General features: G+C 42.2%; 1 protein-coding gene across 10 annotated transcripts; it reads left to right on the forward strand.

Moving 5' to 3' along the window:
* Positions 1 to 1,036: 1,036 nt before the first annotated feature.
* On the forward strand, positions 1,037 to 18,352 carry LOC129822975 (SPRY domain-containing SOCS box protein 3-like). Of its 10 annotated transcripts, none has more exons than XM_055881642.1 (7): positions 1,037 to 1,130; positions 9,352 to 9,490; positions 9,831 to 10,089; positions 10,287 to 10,474; positions 10,818 to 10,920; positions 14,219 to 14,344; positions 15,442 to 18,352. In XM_055881642.1, the coding sequence occupies exons 2-7, from the start codon at positions 9,365 to 9,367 to the stop codon at positions 15,849 to 15,851; spliced, it is 1,212 nt and encodes a 403-aa protein (XP_055737617.1). In that variant the 5' UTR covers positions 1,037 to 1,130; positions 9,352 to 9,364; the 3' UTR covers positions 15,852 to 18,352. The 10 variants fall into 10 exon arrangements, with proteins under 10 accessions (XP_055737617.1, XP_055737632.1, XP_055737599.1 ...); XM_055881657.1 differs by having other exon boundaries at positions 1,042 to 1,134; XM_055881624.1 differs by lacking the exon at positions 1,037 to 1,130 and adding an exon at positions 1,141 to 1,489.
* The last annotated feature ends 813 nt before the right edge of the window (positions 18,353 to 19,165 follow it).

Below are 19,165 nucleotides of genomic sequence, written 5' to 3' on the forward strand. Positions count from 1 at the left end.
TGTGTGTATTTATATCTCTATCTAATAAATATCTGTATAGCTAGATTAATTGCACTGTGGGTAATTGTTCTAAGGGCTTTGAGTTCCTCTGGATGCATGTATCCAGTGGTTACAATGGAGACTGTCTCTTGATGTACAGATGTTGGAGTGGGAGTTAACTGTGTTTATGGTGGCTGGCATGTAAAAGTGTGTGTGTCTGTTAACTCTTAAGACATCATTCTCATTCGTACAGTTGGCCTGTAGTACTGGGGTATAATCAATATTCCAAATGAAAACTGGACAGATTCAGGTAGGTCCCCGTTTCATTCGTAAATGGTTTCCATTGCAAGACGTAATAAGTAAACCCCAGCCGTGTGGTTGCAGTTGCTCACTGGCGGGCTTCGTCTGTCTAATATCCAATTAAATCTCAACCACATATTTTCTTGCATTATTTAATGATTTTCTGAAACAATGGAAGAATAGCTCTTTATCCATTATGTTCTAGTACTCAACCCGGAAGCAGCACGGGGTTAATTGCGTTCACCATCTTCACATCTATACAACTGCTCTATAGTTGGAGGGGAAAAGATCCCACGTCACGGCAGTTGCATGACAATACAAGTGTCCAATCATTGGTGCGGCGAGGGTTTGACAATGTATTGTTTTATGCCAGTGTCCTGAAAGTAAATCATGATCGTGAAAGACAGAACAATGAGCCAGAAATTGCACCGGATGTATAAATGTGAAGCATTCAAACTCACTACTAAACATGGTAATGAGGAAGCCCAGTGGGAGAAGGTGTAGCGAGATGGATTTTGGCCGAAATTCTTAAAATTTTCTCATTGAAGAAACATTTGATCTCCATACAGTTTTCTGTTTGAAAAACTAAAATATGTAAGAGTGGACTGCGTTTTGTAGGCTTGACCCTTTTCAAGTTTCAAAAAATTGTTTTTTTAGAAGTGCAAAGGCAAATCGAGTTGCTGCACACGCGCACTTCAGAGTGGGCGTCCCCTAACGGAAAAATGGAAATACATGCCAGAACGCGCCAATAGGATTTCACTAGCTGGTGCTTGGCTCTGCCCATCTCTTTGCCTGTTCCACTCGGATTAATTTATTCCCATTGGACACGACAGCCTCTGGTCTATTTTGACGTAGGTAGGGTAGTTAGGTAAAATTTTAGGTATGAAGTTGGGCAAAAACTGCTTCTCCAATAGAAATCCCGGATCACACTTGTAGGGATGTCATGGCGACTTTGGCATGCGAAGGAACACGGCATTCCGTCTAACGGTCGTCTCGCGCCAAACTGCGAATGTACAGGCCGTCAAATCAAAGATATAGATATAAAGTAATTTGTGATGAAAATGAACACGTGTCAGTTTCTCACTCTCACGAGGTTGGAATAATAACATGTTGGAAGTACTTAAAACATTGTCTCTAATCCAGGTTGTGCCTTTAGATTTTGAGAAGATTGACAACTAAGGGAAAAAAATGTCAACTAAGGGAAAAAAATGTACGTATCTCATTGAAATCTCAAACCCAGGCCTGGTTTGTTTTGCAAGTTTTCCCGGAAGTCTCGCGATGTTGCGACTCTAGGCTGAGAAACTCTCATTACTCTGTTGGCCGACTAGCATGCTAGTAAAGAAAGTACTGAGCTGCAAATGTTTGATTAAGATATTGGCGTATTCAGTCCTGTGATGTTTAACGAAGATTGAGGGATTCTTTTTAAGTGTAAAACGGGAAACGGACGACTGGCAAGCTGGTAACGTTACAGTACAGGTACATTAGCAATCACGCTAACTAGCCAGCAAACTAGCTAGCTAGCTAACGTCAACAAAAACATGTTGTTTTGCCATGATGTAAATGTGTAGTTCTTGACCAAGGAGGCACAGCTAGCCGGTTAACGTTAGTTAAATTGACAAAATGTTGCAGCACGCTATGGCTGTTCCGCGAGCCAGCTAACGTTAGGCCCAAAACGTACCCGACGAAATGCACGAGATGATTGATTGCATGATCTAATCAGTAGCCTAGCCTACATTTGTGTGTTCTAGTCACTTAATTTGATCAGATATCTTATGCACAGCAACTAGGTAAGTAAAATATAGCTAGCTAAAATATGTGCATGACAATTGAAGGTGTGTTAAGTGTACAGTAGGCAGGGTTGCCAGGTGAAGCTAAAATGTTAGCCCAATTACCACTCAAATCCCACCCAAAAGGCTTGGAAAACTAACCCACATTTTTTCCACCCCAGCAAGAGAAGAGTTGCCAAATCTCTTAAATAATCAATTTTCCATAACGTTATCGAGACAATTAAGGAGGATTATCATAGTAACGTATAACGACGTTAGAAGCATAATTCGGGTTTCCTCAAAATAATTATCGGAAATTATGATATTGCTAAATCATAGCAGTCAAATCGACATCCATTGATGGAAAATAATCTGCCGAGTTTAATAAGGGTTAATTATATTTTCTCTTGCCACATATTCAAATTCCTTTTATGTCATAAGGCACAAGGGGTATGGTATATGGCCAATATACCATGGCTAAGGGTTATTCTCATGCACAAAACAACGCGGAGTGCCTGCAGACAGCCGTTAGCCATGGTATATTGGCCATATACCACAACCCCCCGGTGTGCCTTATGGCTATTATAAACTGGTTACCACTAATTAGAACAGTAAAAAGTAATGTTTTGTCATACCAAACCACGATATACCACAGCTTTCAGCCAATCAGCATTCAGGCCTTGAACCTTTGCGCATGTGCATAACTATAGATAAATCCGACAGGAGAGTTTGAGTGATGAAAGTTAGACAGCATCTCAATCTCTGAGCAAGAAACACTTGGATGAACATAAAACAACTGTTAGGCTATTTTCTGGAAATTGTGCTTTTATGTGCCAAATATTAAGACTGCAAACCATTATTAATGGCCCATTTGCAATGACAGTTTGCTTAGCTAAAGGCTGGTATCCTATAGCCCCATATAGGCCTACATCTAATTTCAGATAGTCTACAGTATCCTAGACAAGATGTAGGCAAGCTGTAAACTGAACGATTTAGCAGCTTGCTAAATTCAAATTAAGACTAATTAATGAATAGCGAGGCGATTTCGTCATAAGTGCTTGTTTCCCGATAGCCTGCTGGAATAGGCTACTGAGGATGGGGTCATAATTTCATTTACTCAGTTAAATATTAATAATATTCATATGAACTGAATATGCATGTCAACAAAAGCCAGTGTTTCATTTTGATTTGTTTTACCTGTAGCCTAATCTGACAACTGTTACCGTCAATCTAATGTGTTCATAATAACACAAGGCTACAACAACAAACTGAAGTCATAGGCTATTTATTAAATTGCTTTGCCAGGTCCAGGTGGCACAAATTGATTTGCAATGACTCTAGTGATATTGTCATTTAATTTCAGCATATTTATTGTATCAAATGGTAGCCTACGATCACATATATATGAATAGGCTACTTGATGGCCAACAGAGGCAAATTTGTATTTCTCCACATTTAGCCAAAGTTAGTTTCAATGAGGACTTGTCCCCATAAAAAGAACCACATGAGGGAGTTTCATAACTTCCATTTCAAATTTCCACTCGGGTAGCTCCCGAGACCCAAGAACTGAGCATGCATAAAGCACTTCGCTTGATACCCATTTCTTTAAGTAGTCAACGTTAGAATGGAGTTTAAACCACCTCCGAGCTAATTTATGTAATGCGCTCTAGTGGGTTTTCCACTGCTTTTGTAACAGGTTCTGTACTGGTACCTTTTTGCGTTGTGTTCTGGTATTTTTCGTAGCTGTCTACTTACCACAACAGACTGATGCTGGCACAAATTCAAGCAAACAGGAAAACGCTCATCCAGAGGCGGCGCTCCTAGTGGCCTGGGACTTTAATGCAGGGAAACTCAAATCCATTTTACCTCATTTCTATCAGCATGTTAAATGTGCAACCAGATGGGGAAAAAATTCTAGACCACCTTTACTGCACACACAGACGCGTACAAAGCTCTCCCTCGCCCTCCATTTGGCAAATATGACCATAATTCTATCCTCCTGATTCCTGCTTATAAGCAAAAATGAAAGCAGATGAAGCAGATGCTAAACTACAGGACCGTTTTGCTAGCACAGACTGGAATATGTTCCGGGATTCTTCCAATGGCATTGAGGAGTACACCACATCAGTCACTGGCTTCATCAATATGTGCATCGATGATGTCGTCCCCACAGTGACTGTACGTACATACCCCAACCAGAAGCCATGGATTACAGGCAACATTCGCACTGAGCTAAAGGGTAGAGCTGCCGCTTTCAGGGAGCGGGACTCTAACCCGGAAGCTTATAAGAAATCACACTATGCCCTCCGACGAACCATCAAACAGGCAAAGCGTCAATACATGATTAAGATCGAATCATACTACACCGGCTCCAACGCTCGTCGGATCTGGCATGGCTTGCAAACTATTACAGACTACAAAGGGAAGCACCGTTGAAAGCTGCCCAGTGACACTAGCTTACCAGACGAGCTAAATAACTTCTATGCTCGCTTCGAGGCAAGTAACACTGAAACATGCATAAGAGCATCAGCTATTCCGGATGACTGTGTGATCACGCTCTCCGCAGCCGATGTGAGTAAGATCTTTAAACAGGACAACATTCATAAGGCCGCAGTGCCAGACGGATTACCAGGACGTGTACTCCGAGCATGCGCTGACCAACTTGCAAGTGTCTTCACTGACATTTTCAACCTCTCCCTGTCTGTCTGTAATACCAACATGGTTCAAGCAGACTACCATAGTCCCTGTGCCCAAGAGCACTAAGGTAACCTGCCTAAATGACTTCCGACCCGTAAGCACTCACGTCTGTAGCCATGAAATGCTTTGAAAGGCTGGTCATGGCTCACATCAACACCATTATCCCAGAAACCCTAGACCCACTAAGCTAAGGACCCTGGGACTAAACACCTCCCTCTGCAACTGGATCCTGGACTTCCTGATGGGTAGCCCCCAGGTGCTAAGGGTAGGTAACAACACATCCGTCACACAGATCCTCAACACGGGGGCCCCTCGGGTGCGCGCTCAGTCCCCTCCTGTACTCCCTGTTCACTCATGACTGCATGGCCAACCACGACTCCGAAAACCATCATTAAAGTTTGCAGATGACAAATAAGTTGTAGGCCTGATCACCGACAATGATGAGACAGCCTATAGAGAGGTGGTCAGAGACCTGACCGTGTGGTGCAAGGACAACAACTTCTCAACGTGATCAAGACAAAGGAGATGATTGTGGACTACAGGAAAAGGGGGACTGAGCACGCCCCCATTCTCATCGACGGAGCTGTAGTGAAGCAGATTGAGAGCTTCAAGTTCCTTGGCATCCACATCACCAACAAACTAACATGGTCCAAGCGCACCAAGACAGTCATGGAGAGGGCACAACAAAACCTATTCCCCCTCAGGAGACTGAAAAGATTTGGCATGGGTCCTCAGATCCTCAAAAGGTTTTACAGCTGCACCATCGAGAGCATCCTGACGGTTTGCATCACTGCCTGGTATGGCAACTGCTCAGCCTCCAACCGCAAGGTACTTCAGAGGGTAGTGCGTACAGCCCAGTACATCACCGCGGCCAAGCTTCCTGCCATCCAGGACCTCTATACTTGACGGTGTCAGAGGATGACCCTAAAAATTGTCAAAGACTCCAGCCACCCAAGTCATAGACTGTTCTCTCTGCTACCGCACGGCAAACGGTACCGGAGCGCCAAGTCTAGGTACAAAGAGGCTTCTAAACAGCTTCTACCACCAAGCCATAAGACTCCTGAACATCTAATCAAATGTCTACCCAGACTATTTGCATTTCCCCCTCATTTTTACGCTGCTGCTACACTCTTATTATCTATGCATAGTCACTTTAATAACTACCCACTGCCTACTGCTGGAGGTCATTTTGCAGGGCTCTGGCAGTGCTTCTCCTTGCACAAAGGCGGAGATAGCGGTCCTGCTGCTGGGTTGTTGCCCTCCTACGGCCTCCTCCACGTCTCCTGATGTACTGGCCTGTCTCCTGGTAGCGCCTCCATGCTCTGGAGACCACGCTGACAGACACAGCAAACCTTCTTGCCACAGCTCGCATTGATGTGCCATCCTGGATGAGCTGCACTACCTGAGCCACTTGTGTGGGTTGTAGACTCCGTCTCATGCTACCACTAGAGTGAAAGCACCGCCAGCATTCAAAAGTGACCAAAACATCAGCCAGGAAGCATAGGAACTGAGAAGTGGTCTGTGGTCACCACCTGCAGAACCACTCCTTTATTGGGGGTGTCTTGCTAATTGCCTATAATTGCCACCTTTTGTCTATTCCATTTGCACAACAGCATGTGAAATGTATTGTCAATCAGTGTTGCTTCCTAAGTGGACAGTTTGATTTCACAGAAGTGTGATTGACTTGGAGTTACATTGTGTTGTTTAAGTGTTCCCTTTTATTTTTTTGAGCAGTGTATATTCCTACCGACAGTAGTGCAACAACACAAAATGTATTGCATGTTGTTCATTTGTGAACATTTGCTAACATGTACATTCAAAAGACAGAAATAAACACATACCTCTCCTCATCACCCTTTGAGCAAACTGAGGAGTACAATCATGGCTCCTGTTGATGACATCACAATTTAGAAAATAAATACAATAAAATGGTTCACTCTTGAAAGTTAGTGTAATGCATCTCAAAATAGCTTTAAAATAAATGAGGGATTTTCGGTGAAAATATATTTGACATCTGTTACACTTTGTCTCCATTATTTCTTGATGTGCATTCTAGCATATTATTATGATTATGAATAAAGGGTTAGAAATAGCTGTCTCCATAATGACAATCTACAGGCCTACCTATAACTGGTAAAAAGTTGGCACAACGTGCTGCTCTCGCTCACATGACTGTAGTGCTCTCTCAACAAACAAACATCCTCTGGCCCTCCCCACCAATCACTCACTCAGCATCAGCCTGACTCATTGCCTAACAGTCAGCAATAGGTCACAGCGAAATAAATATATATTTTTAAGAGAAATGCCGGAAGATGAAACAATCTCTCCAGTAATACCCGACCGAATAGGGCTATAACATGGCAAAGAACAAGTTTATCAGTGTAGTGCGCCACATCATCCCATGGGATCCGTCTAGGCTGCACACAGATACATATCACAGAAATTTTCTAGTTCCTACACATCACCTATCTTCAAATAAAATGGGCCTTTTATAGGCAAGTGGGCAGCATCATGCTCATGTCAGTCCTCTAGAACGCAAATGTCGTCTTCCTAGTAGGACTGCAATAATTTGGGGATTCGAGCGAGAGTCGACTACTTTCGACTCAAAATCCTGGAGTCGTGCACCACTAGTTTTCCAATGGGAGTAAAAGAGTTATAGTGGGCAGAACAAGCAAGGAGGTGGGCAGAGCCAAGCACAAGCTAATGAGATCCTATTGCCGCGTTCTAGCATTTTATTTGCACATTTATGTTGGGGAACGGCATACTCGGAAGTGCGTGTGCAATAAGTAAATTCGCTCTTGAACTTCTAAACCATGCAATTTTTTTAAACTTTGGCAAAGGTTGAAGTCTACAAAAAAGTATATTCTGTTAAAGATTTTAGTTTTGGAAACAAAACTGTATGGTGATCAAATGTTTAATCGATGAGAAAATTAGCAGAATGATGGCCAAAATCCATCTCGCGCCATCTTCTCACACTGCTGGCCACTGAACTTCCTCTCATCACCATATTTGGTAGTGAGGGGAGACGGCAACTGGATGCTTCATATTTATACAGCCGATGAAATATCTGGCTCATTATTCTATCCGTTGCATTGGTGCCCCTTTAGCAAACCGGAACTGTGACAATTTGTTTTAAATGGTAAAAGGACTGAATGGGAAATGTTAATTTATGCATAATTTTTGGTGTGGCTAGGCATCAGTTAGCCCTAGATGTACTGTTACCCCCCCTAGTCGATTGATGCACCCGTGCATCAGTCTAACATAATAAAAATGTCCCCATCAAAATCCGTCTAAGATAGAAATGTTTTTTTTTTTTTTTTACATGGACTCAATCCGCCACATCCGCCTATGTCGGCTTTCTGCATCTGCTGTGGAATGTGGCAGAGCTACATCACTGTTTGTCAGACCAGGAGAAATCCAGAAAATCGGTCATCTCACAAAAACATGCGTCTGTAGCATCCAAACGGTTTGGCCTACAAACTAATAGACAGGTTGGTTGTTTAGCAACAAAACCAACACGTGCGCAACTATGAGGCAAAACAGACAGGGTTGGCTTAGATTGTTGACAACATGTAAACTGTATTTTGTCTCCAATGTTTGTCAAAAACATAAATACATTTGCACAATGAGCACCTGTTGTCTCACATGGTTACGATTGTTGGTTAGCTAAGCAGCAAAATTTTGCAGTCTACAAATCCACTCAAGATAAAATCGGCCCACGGCTGAATCTATTTGATGATCCCTGGCTTAGACTTTGAGGTTAAGGAGCCTACCGTTACTCCTTAAGGTCCAAGGACCTTCAGAGTATCTTAAGAGGTAGACTGGCTCTGGCAGCCAAAACAGCCAAATACTCTTATCTAAACCTGAATTTATTCTAAATTGCGATATGGTTCGAGAAACATAAAGCCCTTTACCTTCATAACGCATCAATATAATTTCACAAATGCAAAGTATACACTTTTAACCGGCTTTATCACAGTTGCAGCCTCCAGTGTTTTTCAGTGACAACACGTTACTTGCGGCCTTCTTCCATTACACACAGGTGTTAGGAGCATGCTAGAGAGCTAATTAGCACAGGTGGTCCCTCTGTCTTCCGTAACACACTGTAACATGGAGATGGCGGTGTGGAAACACTAACCCTATAAAGGCGTGTGTGTATCAATTTATCCTTTTTGTTTTTTGAAAATTATTTCTCGCTGATATGAAATATAAAGTCCTTATGCTTCCAAAACCATACCACAAGCGATGCGTGTTAATGTTCAGACCGAGCGTCGGCGCTCTCAAAGTACTGAGTAAATGGTCTGAATACTTATGTAAATGTGATATTTCAAACTGTTTTTGCTTTGTCAATGTGGGGTATTGTGTGTAGATTGATGAGGGGGGAAACGATTTATTCAATTTTAGAATAAGGCTGTAACGTAACAAAATGTGGAAAAGGTGAAGTGGTCTGAATACTTAGCAAATGCACTGCATTTTACATTTTTGCCTACTTTATAAAAATGTCAACTCCTCGAGCTCATAGGGCTGGTCAAAAGTAATGCACTGAATAGGGTGCCATTTTGGACACAAACTTTGTCCATCCAACTCTCCTGACTCCTCCCTCCCCCAGGTGTCCTGCTGCAATGTCAAGGCGGAGCAGGAACAGCCGGGCATGGCGTTACGTATGGAGTGGAATACGGCGAGACGCTGATTCCCGAGTGTTGGTACTGGCCTCAGAGAGTCAGGAGTGGGGCTACGAACGCTTACAGGTAAGGGTCATTTTGTGACGGACGTAGACTAGGGGTGTGAAACTCATTGCATGGAGGGCAGATTGTCTTCTGGTTTTTGTTATTTCCTTTCAATTTGTGTCTAATTAAGACCTAGATAACCAGGTGAGGGGAGTTCCTAACTAATCACGGACCTAAGGCTAGTTGACCAATCAAGTACAAGGGAGGAGCGGAAATCCGCAAACAATTGGCCTTCCATGGAATGAGTTTGACACCTCTGACGTAGATGGTTCCATTGTGCCAGAAATGTGGAGTCAAGCACAGCTGACATATTTGAGCACTGTTAGGTACTGTTTGTAAATAGTGTTTGTACCCTCTGCAGTACAGTGACTCAGACTCTGAGCCAGACTACCGGCTCATGGTGCCACCGGTCCCCAGTGCCGTGCCCGTTACCGGAGAGTCGTACTGCACCTGCGACTCCCAGGCCGAGCCCAGCTACAACCCACGTCTCCGGGGCTTCCACCGTGTCAAAGACTGCCACTGTGGAGAGGAAGACCAGGGTGAGAATGGGAGGGGCAGGGAGGAGAAACTAAGGTGGTGTTCAGAAGGGCACACCATAGCAAAACGTTTTGAAGTGGAAAGTGGGTCTTTTTTTATCGGTCAAGTTCAGGTAGTCCCTTCAGGTATTTCACACGGTTTCTGAGGGCTTTCATCTGTTTCATGCCCAGGCTGTATCAGGACGTTCCCAAAGTTAAACTCTCACCATTATTTGCTTATTAAAATATCTAAGTGTCTGAGATGTTGCAGGTCAACTGTCATTGACCTCTTGACATTGCAGACTTCGACTGGGTGTGGGACGACAGTAACCGCTCCACGGCCACGTTAATGACCTGCGACAACCGCAAAGTCAACTTCCACACGGAGTACAGCTGCGGCACAGCAGCCATCAGAGGTTCCAAGGAGCTGGCAGATGGCCAGCACTTCTGGGAGATCAAGATGACATCACCAGTGTACGGGACAGATATGGTGAGGCTCCACCCATCATTACTCAGGAGACAGGATTATAATGATCAGTGGAGGCTGGTGTCACTTTAAATAGGAGAACGGGCATATTTAATGGAATGAATGGAGCTGTTTTCATTCCATTCCAGCAATTACTATGAGCCTGTCCTCTAATTTCTCTCTTCACCAGCCTCCACTGCTGGGGGTTGGGGCTTAGGCTTGTAAGACCTTAGGAAGTTTTGTGGTTTCTCTTTCCTAAAGCTTATTTTGTGAACCTTTTGTATGATGGTGAGCATGTTGATTACTGTTCTATTTTTATATGTGATTAAGGTGAACATGTTGAATGAAGACTTTTGATGTTGTGTAGATGGTAGGCATCGGAACCTGTGACGTGAACCTGGATAAGTACAGACATACCTTCTGCAGCCTGTTGGGGAAAGATGATGACAGCTGGGGTCTGTCCTACACTGGTAAAACCATATAATCCATCAGATAGTACTTATCACAAACATTCCTGGGTTCATATAGTATTCGTTTCTTTCAGATATGTTCAGCGTTTGATTGAGTGGTGCCTCCTCTGCTGGACAGGGTTTTCACTTTTGGAGCTATCGTATTTGTACCAGGCAAGCTCAATCAAGCATAGCTCAAAATAACAAATACTATTTGAACCCATGCCCCTGATTACGAAATATACACAGTGAAATCATCACCCAGTGTTGCCTGTTTTTTTGTTTTCTTTAACTTCTTTGGGAAAGAGGGGCAGTATTGAGTAGCTTGGATGAATAAGGTGCCCAGCGTAAACTGCTTGTTACCCAGGCCCAGAAGCTATGATATGCATATAAGTAGTATATTTGGATAGAAAACACTCTAAAGTTTCCAAAACTGTTAAAATAATGTCTGTGAGTATAACAGAACTCATATGGCAGGCAAAAACCTGAGACAAATCCAACCAGGAAGTGGGAAATCTGAGGTTTGTAGTTTCATTTAAGTGATTGCCTATCCAATATGCTGTGTCTATGGGGCCAGATTGCACTTCCCAAGGCTTCCAGCAGATGTCAACAGTCTTTAGAAAGTTGTTTGAGGCTTCTATTGTGGAAGGGGGTCGAATAAGAGCTGTTTCAACAAGTGGACTAGGCTGAGGCCAATGAGTTGTTTACTGCGTGGTCACGAAAGGCGCGCCGTTCCTTCTTTTTCCTCTGTAATGAATACGCTATTGTCCGGTTGGAATATTATTGAGATTTATTATAAATAGACCCTAAGGATTGATTGTAAATGTTTCTACAAACTGTAATGGAACTCTTTTGACTCTTCGTCTGGATTTTGCGCTTGCGCATTGTGCCTTTGGAATAGTGACCTAAACACGTGAATAAAACGGAGGTATTTGGACACTTAATTTAGAAATGAAGGCACACTTAACCAGCAGGGCTTCCGCATCATTCTGCAGCGATACACCAACCCATCTGATTTGCGCTTAGTGGGACGATCACTTGTTTTTCAACAGGACAATGACCCAACACACCTCCAGGCTGTGTAAGGGCTCTTTGACCAAGAAGGAGAGTGATGGAGTGCTGCGTCAGATGACCTGGCCTCCACAATCACCCGACCTCAACCCAATTGAGATGGTTTGGGATGAGTTGGACCGGAGAGGGAAGGAAAAGCAGCCAACAAGTGCTCAGCACATGTGGGAACTCCTTCAAGACTGTTGGAAAAGCATTCTAGGTGAAGCTGGTTTGAGCGAATGCCAAGAGTGTGCAAAGCTGTCAAGGTAAAGGGTGGCTACTATTTTTATTTAACTTTTTTTTGGTTACTACATGATTCCATATGTGTTATTTCATAGTCTTGATGTCTTCACTATTATTCTACAATGTAGAAAATAGTAAAAATAAAGAAAAACCCTTGAATGAGTAGGTGTCCAAACTTTTCACTGGTACTGTATGTTTGACTAAAACAATCATTTCAAACCTTCCTTACATTTGTATACGATCACGTGTCTTTCTCTATTCTGCTTGGGAATACTTGGGAACAGATTTAGTAAATTAAAATAATTTAGTGCTGATTTCTTGATCTTTTTACTCTGTCCAACAAAAAAATACTTTAGGGTCCACATAAAACCACCGCGGGCCGCCAGTTGGGGAACACTGGTCTACAGCTTATCATGAAGTATTCTAACTCAAGCGAGCAGAACCTCGAGACTTCTTTAATATTAGAGATTGTGCACCAGCTGTTAACAAAGACACACACCTACCCTTTGAGTTTACCCGATGCTGCCGTTCTGTCCAGCCGACACAAAAAAACTGCTAGATGTATATTATCCCTGGCCTTGTTCAGCCAGGACTGAGAAACATAGGATATTACAGTTCTTCAGGTCCCATTGATGGGATAGTCTCCAACGGAGCTCGTCCAGTTTGTTTTTCATTGATTGTACATTTGCCAATAGAACGGCGGGTAGAGGCATTTTATGTACTCGCCAACGTAGTTTCGTCAGGGAGTCGGCATGCCGCCACCGCCTTTTCTGAGTCTCAGGGATTATGGCCTGGTCCCGGTTGAACAGTATGTCCTGAGATAAACAAAATTCTATGAAGGGGATACAAAAATTGTCAGATCAATACTGCCATCGAGAAAATAAAAAACAAAGAGACATGATCTCTTTCAAGGACAGTCTCGCAAAAATAAAAATTATTGCATTCTCCCTAAGCGCTACTCAAAATGCTCGGAACAAATTAAAGGAATCATTCAAAAACATTGGCACATTCAGAGATCAGTCTCGGTAAGTAATTAGCTCCCGGAATAAGAACGGCACTGCAATGGACAGCAGCCTTTTTACAGGCTCCTGACAAACTCTACTATTCTTTGTACATAATGTTTCTTCCATTTCCTATGACCGAAAAGAGCTTCTGGACATTAGAACAGCGATCACAAACCTAGATTTGAATGAAGATTTCTACTTCAATGAGTTGTTTTAAATTCTTTTGATTCTGCAAAATTGCCTATAAGGCAAACAGTTTTTCAAAGGAAGCAGGTGACAGCTATCAGCCTTCAGCAAACTGTTATGATCAGTGGGTTTCTTGTAAAGGTCTGTGTATAGAACATTAACCTCACAAATAATCAAAATATCAAGTAAACTGATTTGATGTGTGTAAGATTGCATAATGAATCTTTGGTGCTCCGAACAAGAGTTTAAGGGATACTTCGGATTTTGGCAATGAAGACCTTTTATCTACTTATCCAGAGTCAGATTAACTTGTGGATATAATTTTTATGTCTCTTCGTCCAGTATGGTTTTGACTAGAAGGAATACAGCTTCTGTCAGATTTGACTTTTTGTAGCAGGTTAGGAGATTTGTGTTAAGGTTATGAAAAGGGTTAACTAAAATGCAAAAACATCACTTTTGATGTCAATTTGACAAAAGCTGTTAAGCCATGACCATCCAGTATGAAGGTAGGTCGGTAAGCTGTTCCCATAGACTTCCAGTCATTGCTCTAACGCTAGTTGGCATTTGATGAGCTAACTGGAATGGAAAATTCCAGAATGGAACCAAGATATCAATGTACCATTTCCAAATAATGTTGGGCAAAAAAAAACGATTTTTTTTTGAGAGGGTTGAGAATGGACTGTAACCCACATACAAATTACCACAATTAGGAGCCATAGGGGATTCCATAATAGTACCCTTCATCTGGATAAAGACATTTTGAAACATTAAATAATTTTGTGTGTGAGCCTGTTTTGTTTTTCCCTTATAATACTAATATGGTCATCTTCTTCTAGGTCTGTTGCATCATGAAGGAGACAAGGTGAACTTCTCTTCACGTTTCGGCCAGGGCTCAATCATCGGAGTGCACCTGGACACATGGCACGGAACACTCACCTTCTTTAAGAACCGCAAGTGCATAGGTAATTACAGGGGTCACAGGTAAAGGGGACCAGGTGGGGTGAGTAGTGATCTACACATAGTAATTTAATTACGTTTTGCAGTAGCTTGGTGCTAGTTGAACTAAATTCAAATCTTGGTAACGCCTAACCACCCATCTAACATGCAGTGTTGGGGAAGCTACCCTGAAAATATTGTTTATCAACCTACCAATTGCAGCATGCCTAAGACACGTTCACGCAGATGAGCAGGGACCCTGGGCATCTTTCTTTTGGTGTTTTTCAGAGTCAGTAGAAAGGCCTCTTTCGTGTCCTAATTTTTCATAACTGTGACCTTAATTGCCTAGTGTCTTAAGCTGTTAGTGTCTTAATGACCGTTCCACAGGTCCATGTTCATTACTTGTTTATGCCTCATTGAACAAGCATGGGAAACAGTGTTTAAACCCTTTACAATGAAGATCTGTGAAGTTATTTGGATTTTTACAAATTATCTTTGAAAGACAGGGTCCTGAAAAAGGGACGTTTATATTTTTCTTAAGGGAGAATTACACCCAAACTATCTTTTGGTATTTTCTTAATTAGTCCATTGTTGATTTAGATCCAAAATGTTTTGCATGTCAGCAAAAGTTACAGAAATACTTCCGGTAAAGATCGTTTTTGGGTGAAGTTTTTCTTTAAGGGTAGCTTAACTTTCTCCAGTGTGAAGTAATTGGTAGCTTGATAAACTATATTTTCAGGGTAGCTTCCCCAACACTGCATGTTAGATGGGTGGTTAGGCAGCATGTAACTAGATGGGCATTAGGGGCCAGTATCCCAGACACTGATTTAAGCTTAGTCCTGGGCTACAATGCATGCTCTATGGAAAGTTTCCATTCAAAGTGATTTCTAGTCCAGGACTAGGCTTGATCTGGGATGGGAAAACTGGCCCTATAAATCACTTCTAGAACAAATTAACATGGAACGTACCTAGGATTTCTCATATTCCCCCTCTGCATGTACCCATCTAGTTACCCCTGTGCTGTGCCTAGCCTTTTGCTTGTGTGTGACGTTGGGTGATGTGACAGCAAATGGAACCATTTCCATTCTAAACTGGACAGTAAAGTGTGTATTCTATTCTGCAGGCGTTGCGGCTACGGCGCTACAGAACAAGCGTTTCTACCCCATGGTGTGTTCCACAGCAGCCAAGAGCAGCATGAAAATGATCCGCTCCTGCTTCACGCCCACTTCCCTGCAGTACCTGTGCTGTGCCCGCCTCCGCCAGCTCCTCCCTGAGTGCCCAGACACCCTGAGCGTACTGCCGCTGCCCCCTGGCCTGCGCCACCTGCTGCACAATAAGCTGGGCTGGGTCCTCAGCCTCAACAACGGCCTCCTGGGGGCCCCAGAGGGGGAGGAAGGGAGGGTGGGGGGCTTGGGGTCTGACTCACCCCCTACGCCCCCCTTGGCCGGGGCCTTGTCCTCTGAAAGCGATGACTCTGAGGGGTGTTCGTCGGACCCTGAGGCGTGTCAGAGGAAGAGATGTCGTTGGACGTGACGGGTATCCGACGTGACCCCCAATATAAACACGTTGGGGTCCTAAATGACACCCTATTCCCTATATAGTGCATTACTAGTCAAAGGCCGATAGGACTCTTGTCAATAGGGTGCCATTTGGATGCAGCCATGTACTGGACTGAATCCCTGTCCCCTCCCTGAGACACACTCAAGTTATAATCCCTTACACACATACGCACGCACACACGTTACCGTTAATGGGTGAACCCAGGACCTGGGGACAGTGTTGTGGAAACATTTTAATCAAGATCAAACAAAGATCGATGGCCAAACTTCAGTGTACATTAACAGTATATGCAACAACAACAATGACATGGAATCAATGAAAAGAGACCAAGTGCAGCATTATGTGAATTGTCACCATGCATTCTCCTTGTACATGAAAAGCTGGTTGGATTGCTATAGGAGTGGCCTGTAGGGCCATATTTTAAGTTTCTGTTTTAGCTGACCGAAGAACAAAAGTTGAGTCCAGAGAGTTGTCAAAATGTCGTCTCCAAGACATTTATTTGTTACATTTATATGTTCTTGCTCTGCAGGTAATACACAGTTCAAGTCATCAGTTTGACAGTTATGAATACTCAGTGAAACAGTTATTTTGTTGTTAATCAACACATTTGTTTCGGAGCAGGAACAAACTTTTATTCTTTCTTTTATTTAGATCAGCTTGACAATGTATTCCCCTGAATTATTTTTGTCAAATCGACACCAGACATTTTTATTATTTTTTTTAACAAATGTTTTAGGGGGGGGTTCTGATTCATTTTTCACTCAATACTGCTGTCGTATTAGATATTGGTTGGGGGAGGGATGACTGTTATACACACCCTCTATGTTGAGCTGTGAGTTGTCATGCACCGTTCTTATACTGACCTCCCTGTTATGATCTCCTTCTGCTTGATGGTAGACTCATGTCTGTTAGTCAGACGGACATTTGATTTAGTTGTCACCCTGTGCATCCAATGGTTAGGCTGCAGACAGTGTACTGAATAAAGGCAAAGGGGTGTCCACATATTATAATAAATATATCTGTGTTATTATTTTTCAGTGTACAATGTTTATTTTATGCATCAAAGCACTTGTATATACTGTGCATTTGGAAACTATTCAGACCCCTTGACTTTTTCCACAGTAGCCTTATTCTAAAATTGATTAAATTGTTATTTTTTCTCATCAATCTATACACAATACCCCATAATGACAAAGCAAAAACAGGTTTTTAGAAATGTTAACTTTAAAAAATAATAATAATAATACATTTGCTATCACATTTACATAAGTATTCAGACCCTGGAGAAGGTTTTTATCAAGGATCACTCTATACTTTGCTTTGTTTATCTTTCCCTCAATTCTGACTACTCTCCCAGTCCCTGCCGCTGAAAAACATCCCTCCAGAATGCTGCCACCACCATACATAAAGGCCTGATTGGTGGAGTGCTGCAGAGATGGTTGTCCTTCTGGAAGGTTATCTCATCTCCACAGAGGAACTCTTGAGCTCTATCAGGGTTCTTGGGTCTTGGTGGTTCCAAACTTCTTCCATTTAAGAATGGCGGAGGCCACTGTGTTCTTGGGGACCTTCAATGCTGCAGAAATGTTTTGGTACCCTTCCCCAGATCTGTGCCTCGACACAATCCAATTCCTTCGACCTCATGGCTTGGTTTTTGCTCTGATATGCACTGTCAACTGTGGGACCTTTAAATATATAATATAATATAAATGTGCCTTTCCACATCATGTCCAATTTATTGAATTTACCACAGGTGGACTCCAATCAAGTTGTAGAAACATCTCAAAGATGATCAATGGAAACAGGATGCACCTGAGCTCAATTTCGAGTCTCCTAGCATAGGGTCTGAATACTTATGTATACAAGGTATTTCTGTTTTTTATTTTGAATACATTTTCTAAAACAACTTTTTGCGCTTTGTCATTATGTGGTATTGTGTTTTTTAAATACATTTTAGAATAAGGCTGTAATGTTACAAACTGTGGAAAAAGTGAAGGAGTCTAAATAGTTTCCCAATGCACTGTATAAACAGGATATATAAATGGATCTTCTATGCTGTGTAATGTTCATACTGTATGTATAGGCCTTTATTCTTATCTTGATCTGTCTTAATCTTTCTCTCCAATAATGTATATCTAAAGCATGGCCTTTGACTAAAACTAAGATGAATAGGTGAAATATGCACAGAACTATCGCTGTATTGGCAAGTTTTTTTTTTTCTTCAAAACATTATCGGTGCTTTTTGCCTTTTTTCCCCACTGGTTCCAGCAAATGTTTAATCTTTAATAATCATTTACATTCAGTATTCTCTTCTCTGTTAGGTTGCAATAACAATATAAATCTTATGTTTGCACACCAATGTTCCTCCAGGATTAAGTAAGTAATGTTTGCGAATGTCTGTTGGTCTAAAGAACCTACAATGGCACAATGCAAATACCTTGGCATATCAACATCAAATAAAATACAAATAAACCTTTCTTTGCAAATCAAAACAAATGCCACTTTCAGAGTACAGACAGCAGTATCAGCTGAGGCAGCTCTGGCCAAAAAATATATTTTTGTGATCTGAAAATCATATTGACAAAAACATTCTACTGGTATTCATATTTGTAGTCTAAGCAGAGGTCGCTTCCCAACCTAGCAGGTGACATGACAACAGATGACCATAGATGCGGAAAAGGAGTCAATGGAACTCAGACCGTTCCATTGCCCAGATTGGTGTACATTCAGCAAATCTGATCTATCAAAGTTATTTTTTTTTCTTCCTTTATTTAAACAGACAGGTCAGTTGAGAACAAGTTCTCATTTACAACTGCGACCTGGACAAGATAAAGCAAAGCAGTGCGACAACAACAACAGAGTTACACATGGGATAAACAAACGTACAGTCAATAACACAATAGAACAATCTATGGACAGTGTGTGCAAATGTAGTAAGATTAGGGAGGTAAGACAATAAATAGGCCATAGCGGTGAAATAAATACAATTTAGCATTAACCCTGGAGTGATAGATGATGATGTGCAAGTAGAGATACTGGGGTGCAAAAAGAGCAAAAATAAGTAATTTGGGGAAGGAGGTAGTTGGGTGGGCTATTTACAGATGGGCTGTGTACAGGTGCAGTGATCGGTAAGCTGCTCTAACAGCTGATGCTTAAAGCTAGTGAAGGAGATTTAAGTCTCCAGCTTCAGTGATTTTTGCAATTCGTTCCAGTCATTGGCCGCAGAGAACTGGAAGGAAAGGCGGCGAAAGGAAGTGTTGGGGATTACCAGTGAAATATACCTGCTGTGT

Source organism: Salvelinus fontinalis, chromosome 2, assembly GCF_029448725.1.
Source record: "Salvelinus fontinalis isolate EN_2023a chromosome 2, ASM2944872v1, whole genome shotgun sequence".
Classification (NCBI taxonomy): Eukaryota; Metazoa; Chordata; class Actinopteri; order Salmoniformes; family Salmonidae; genus Salvelinus; species Salvelinus fontinalis.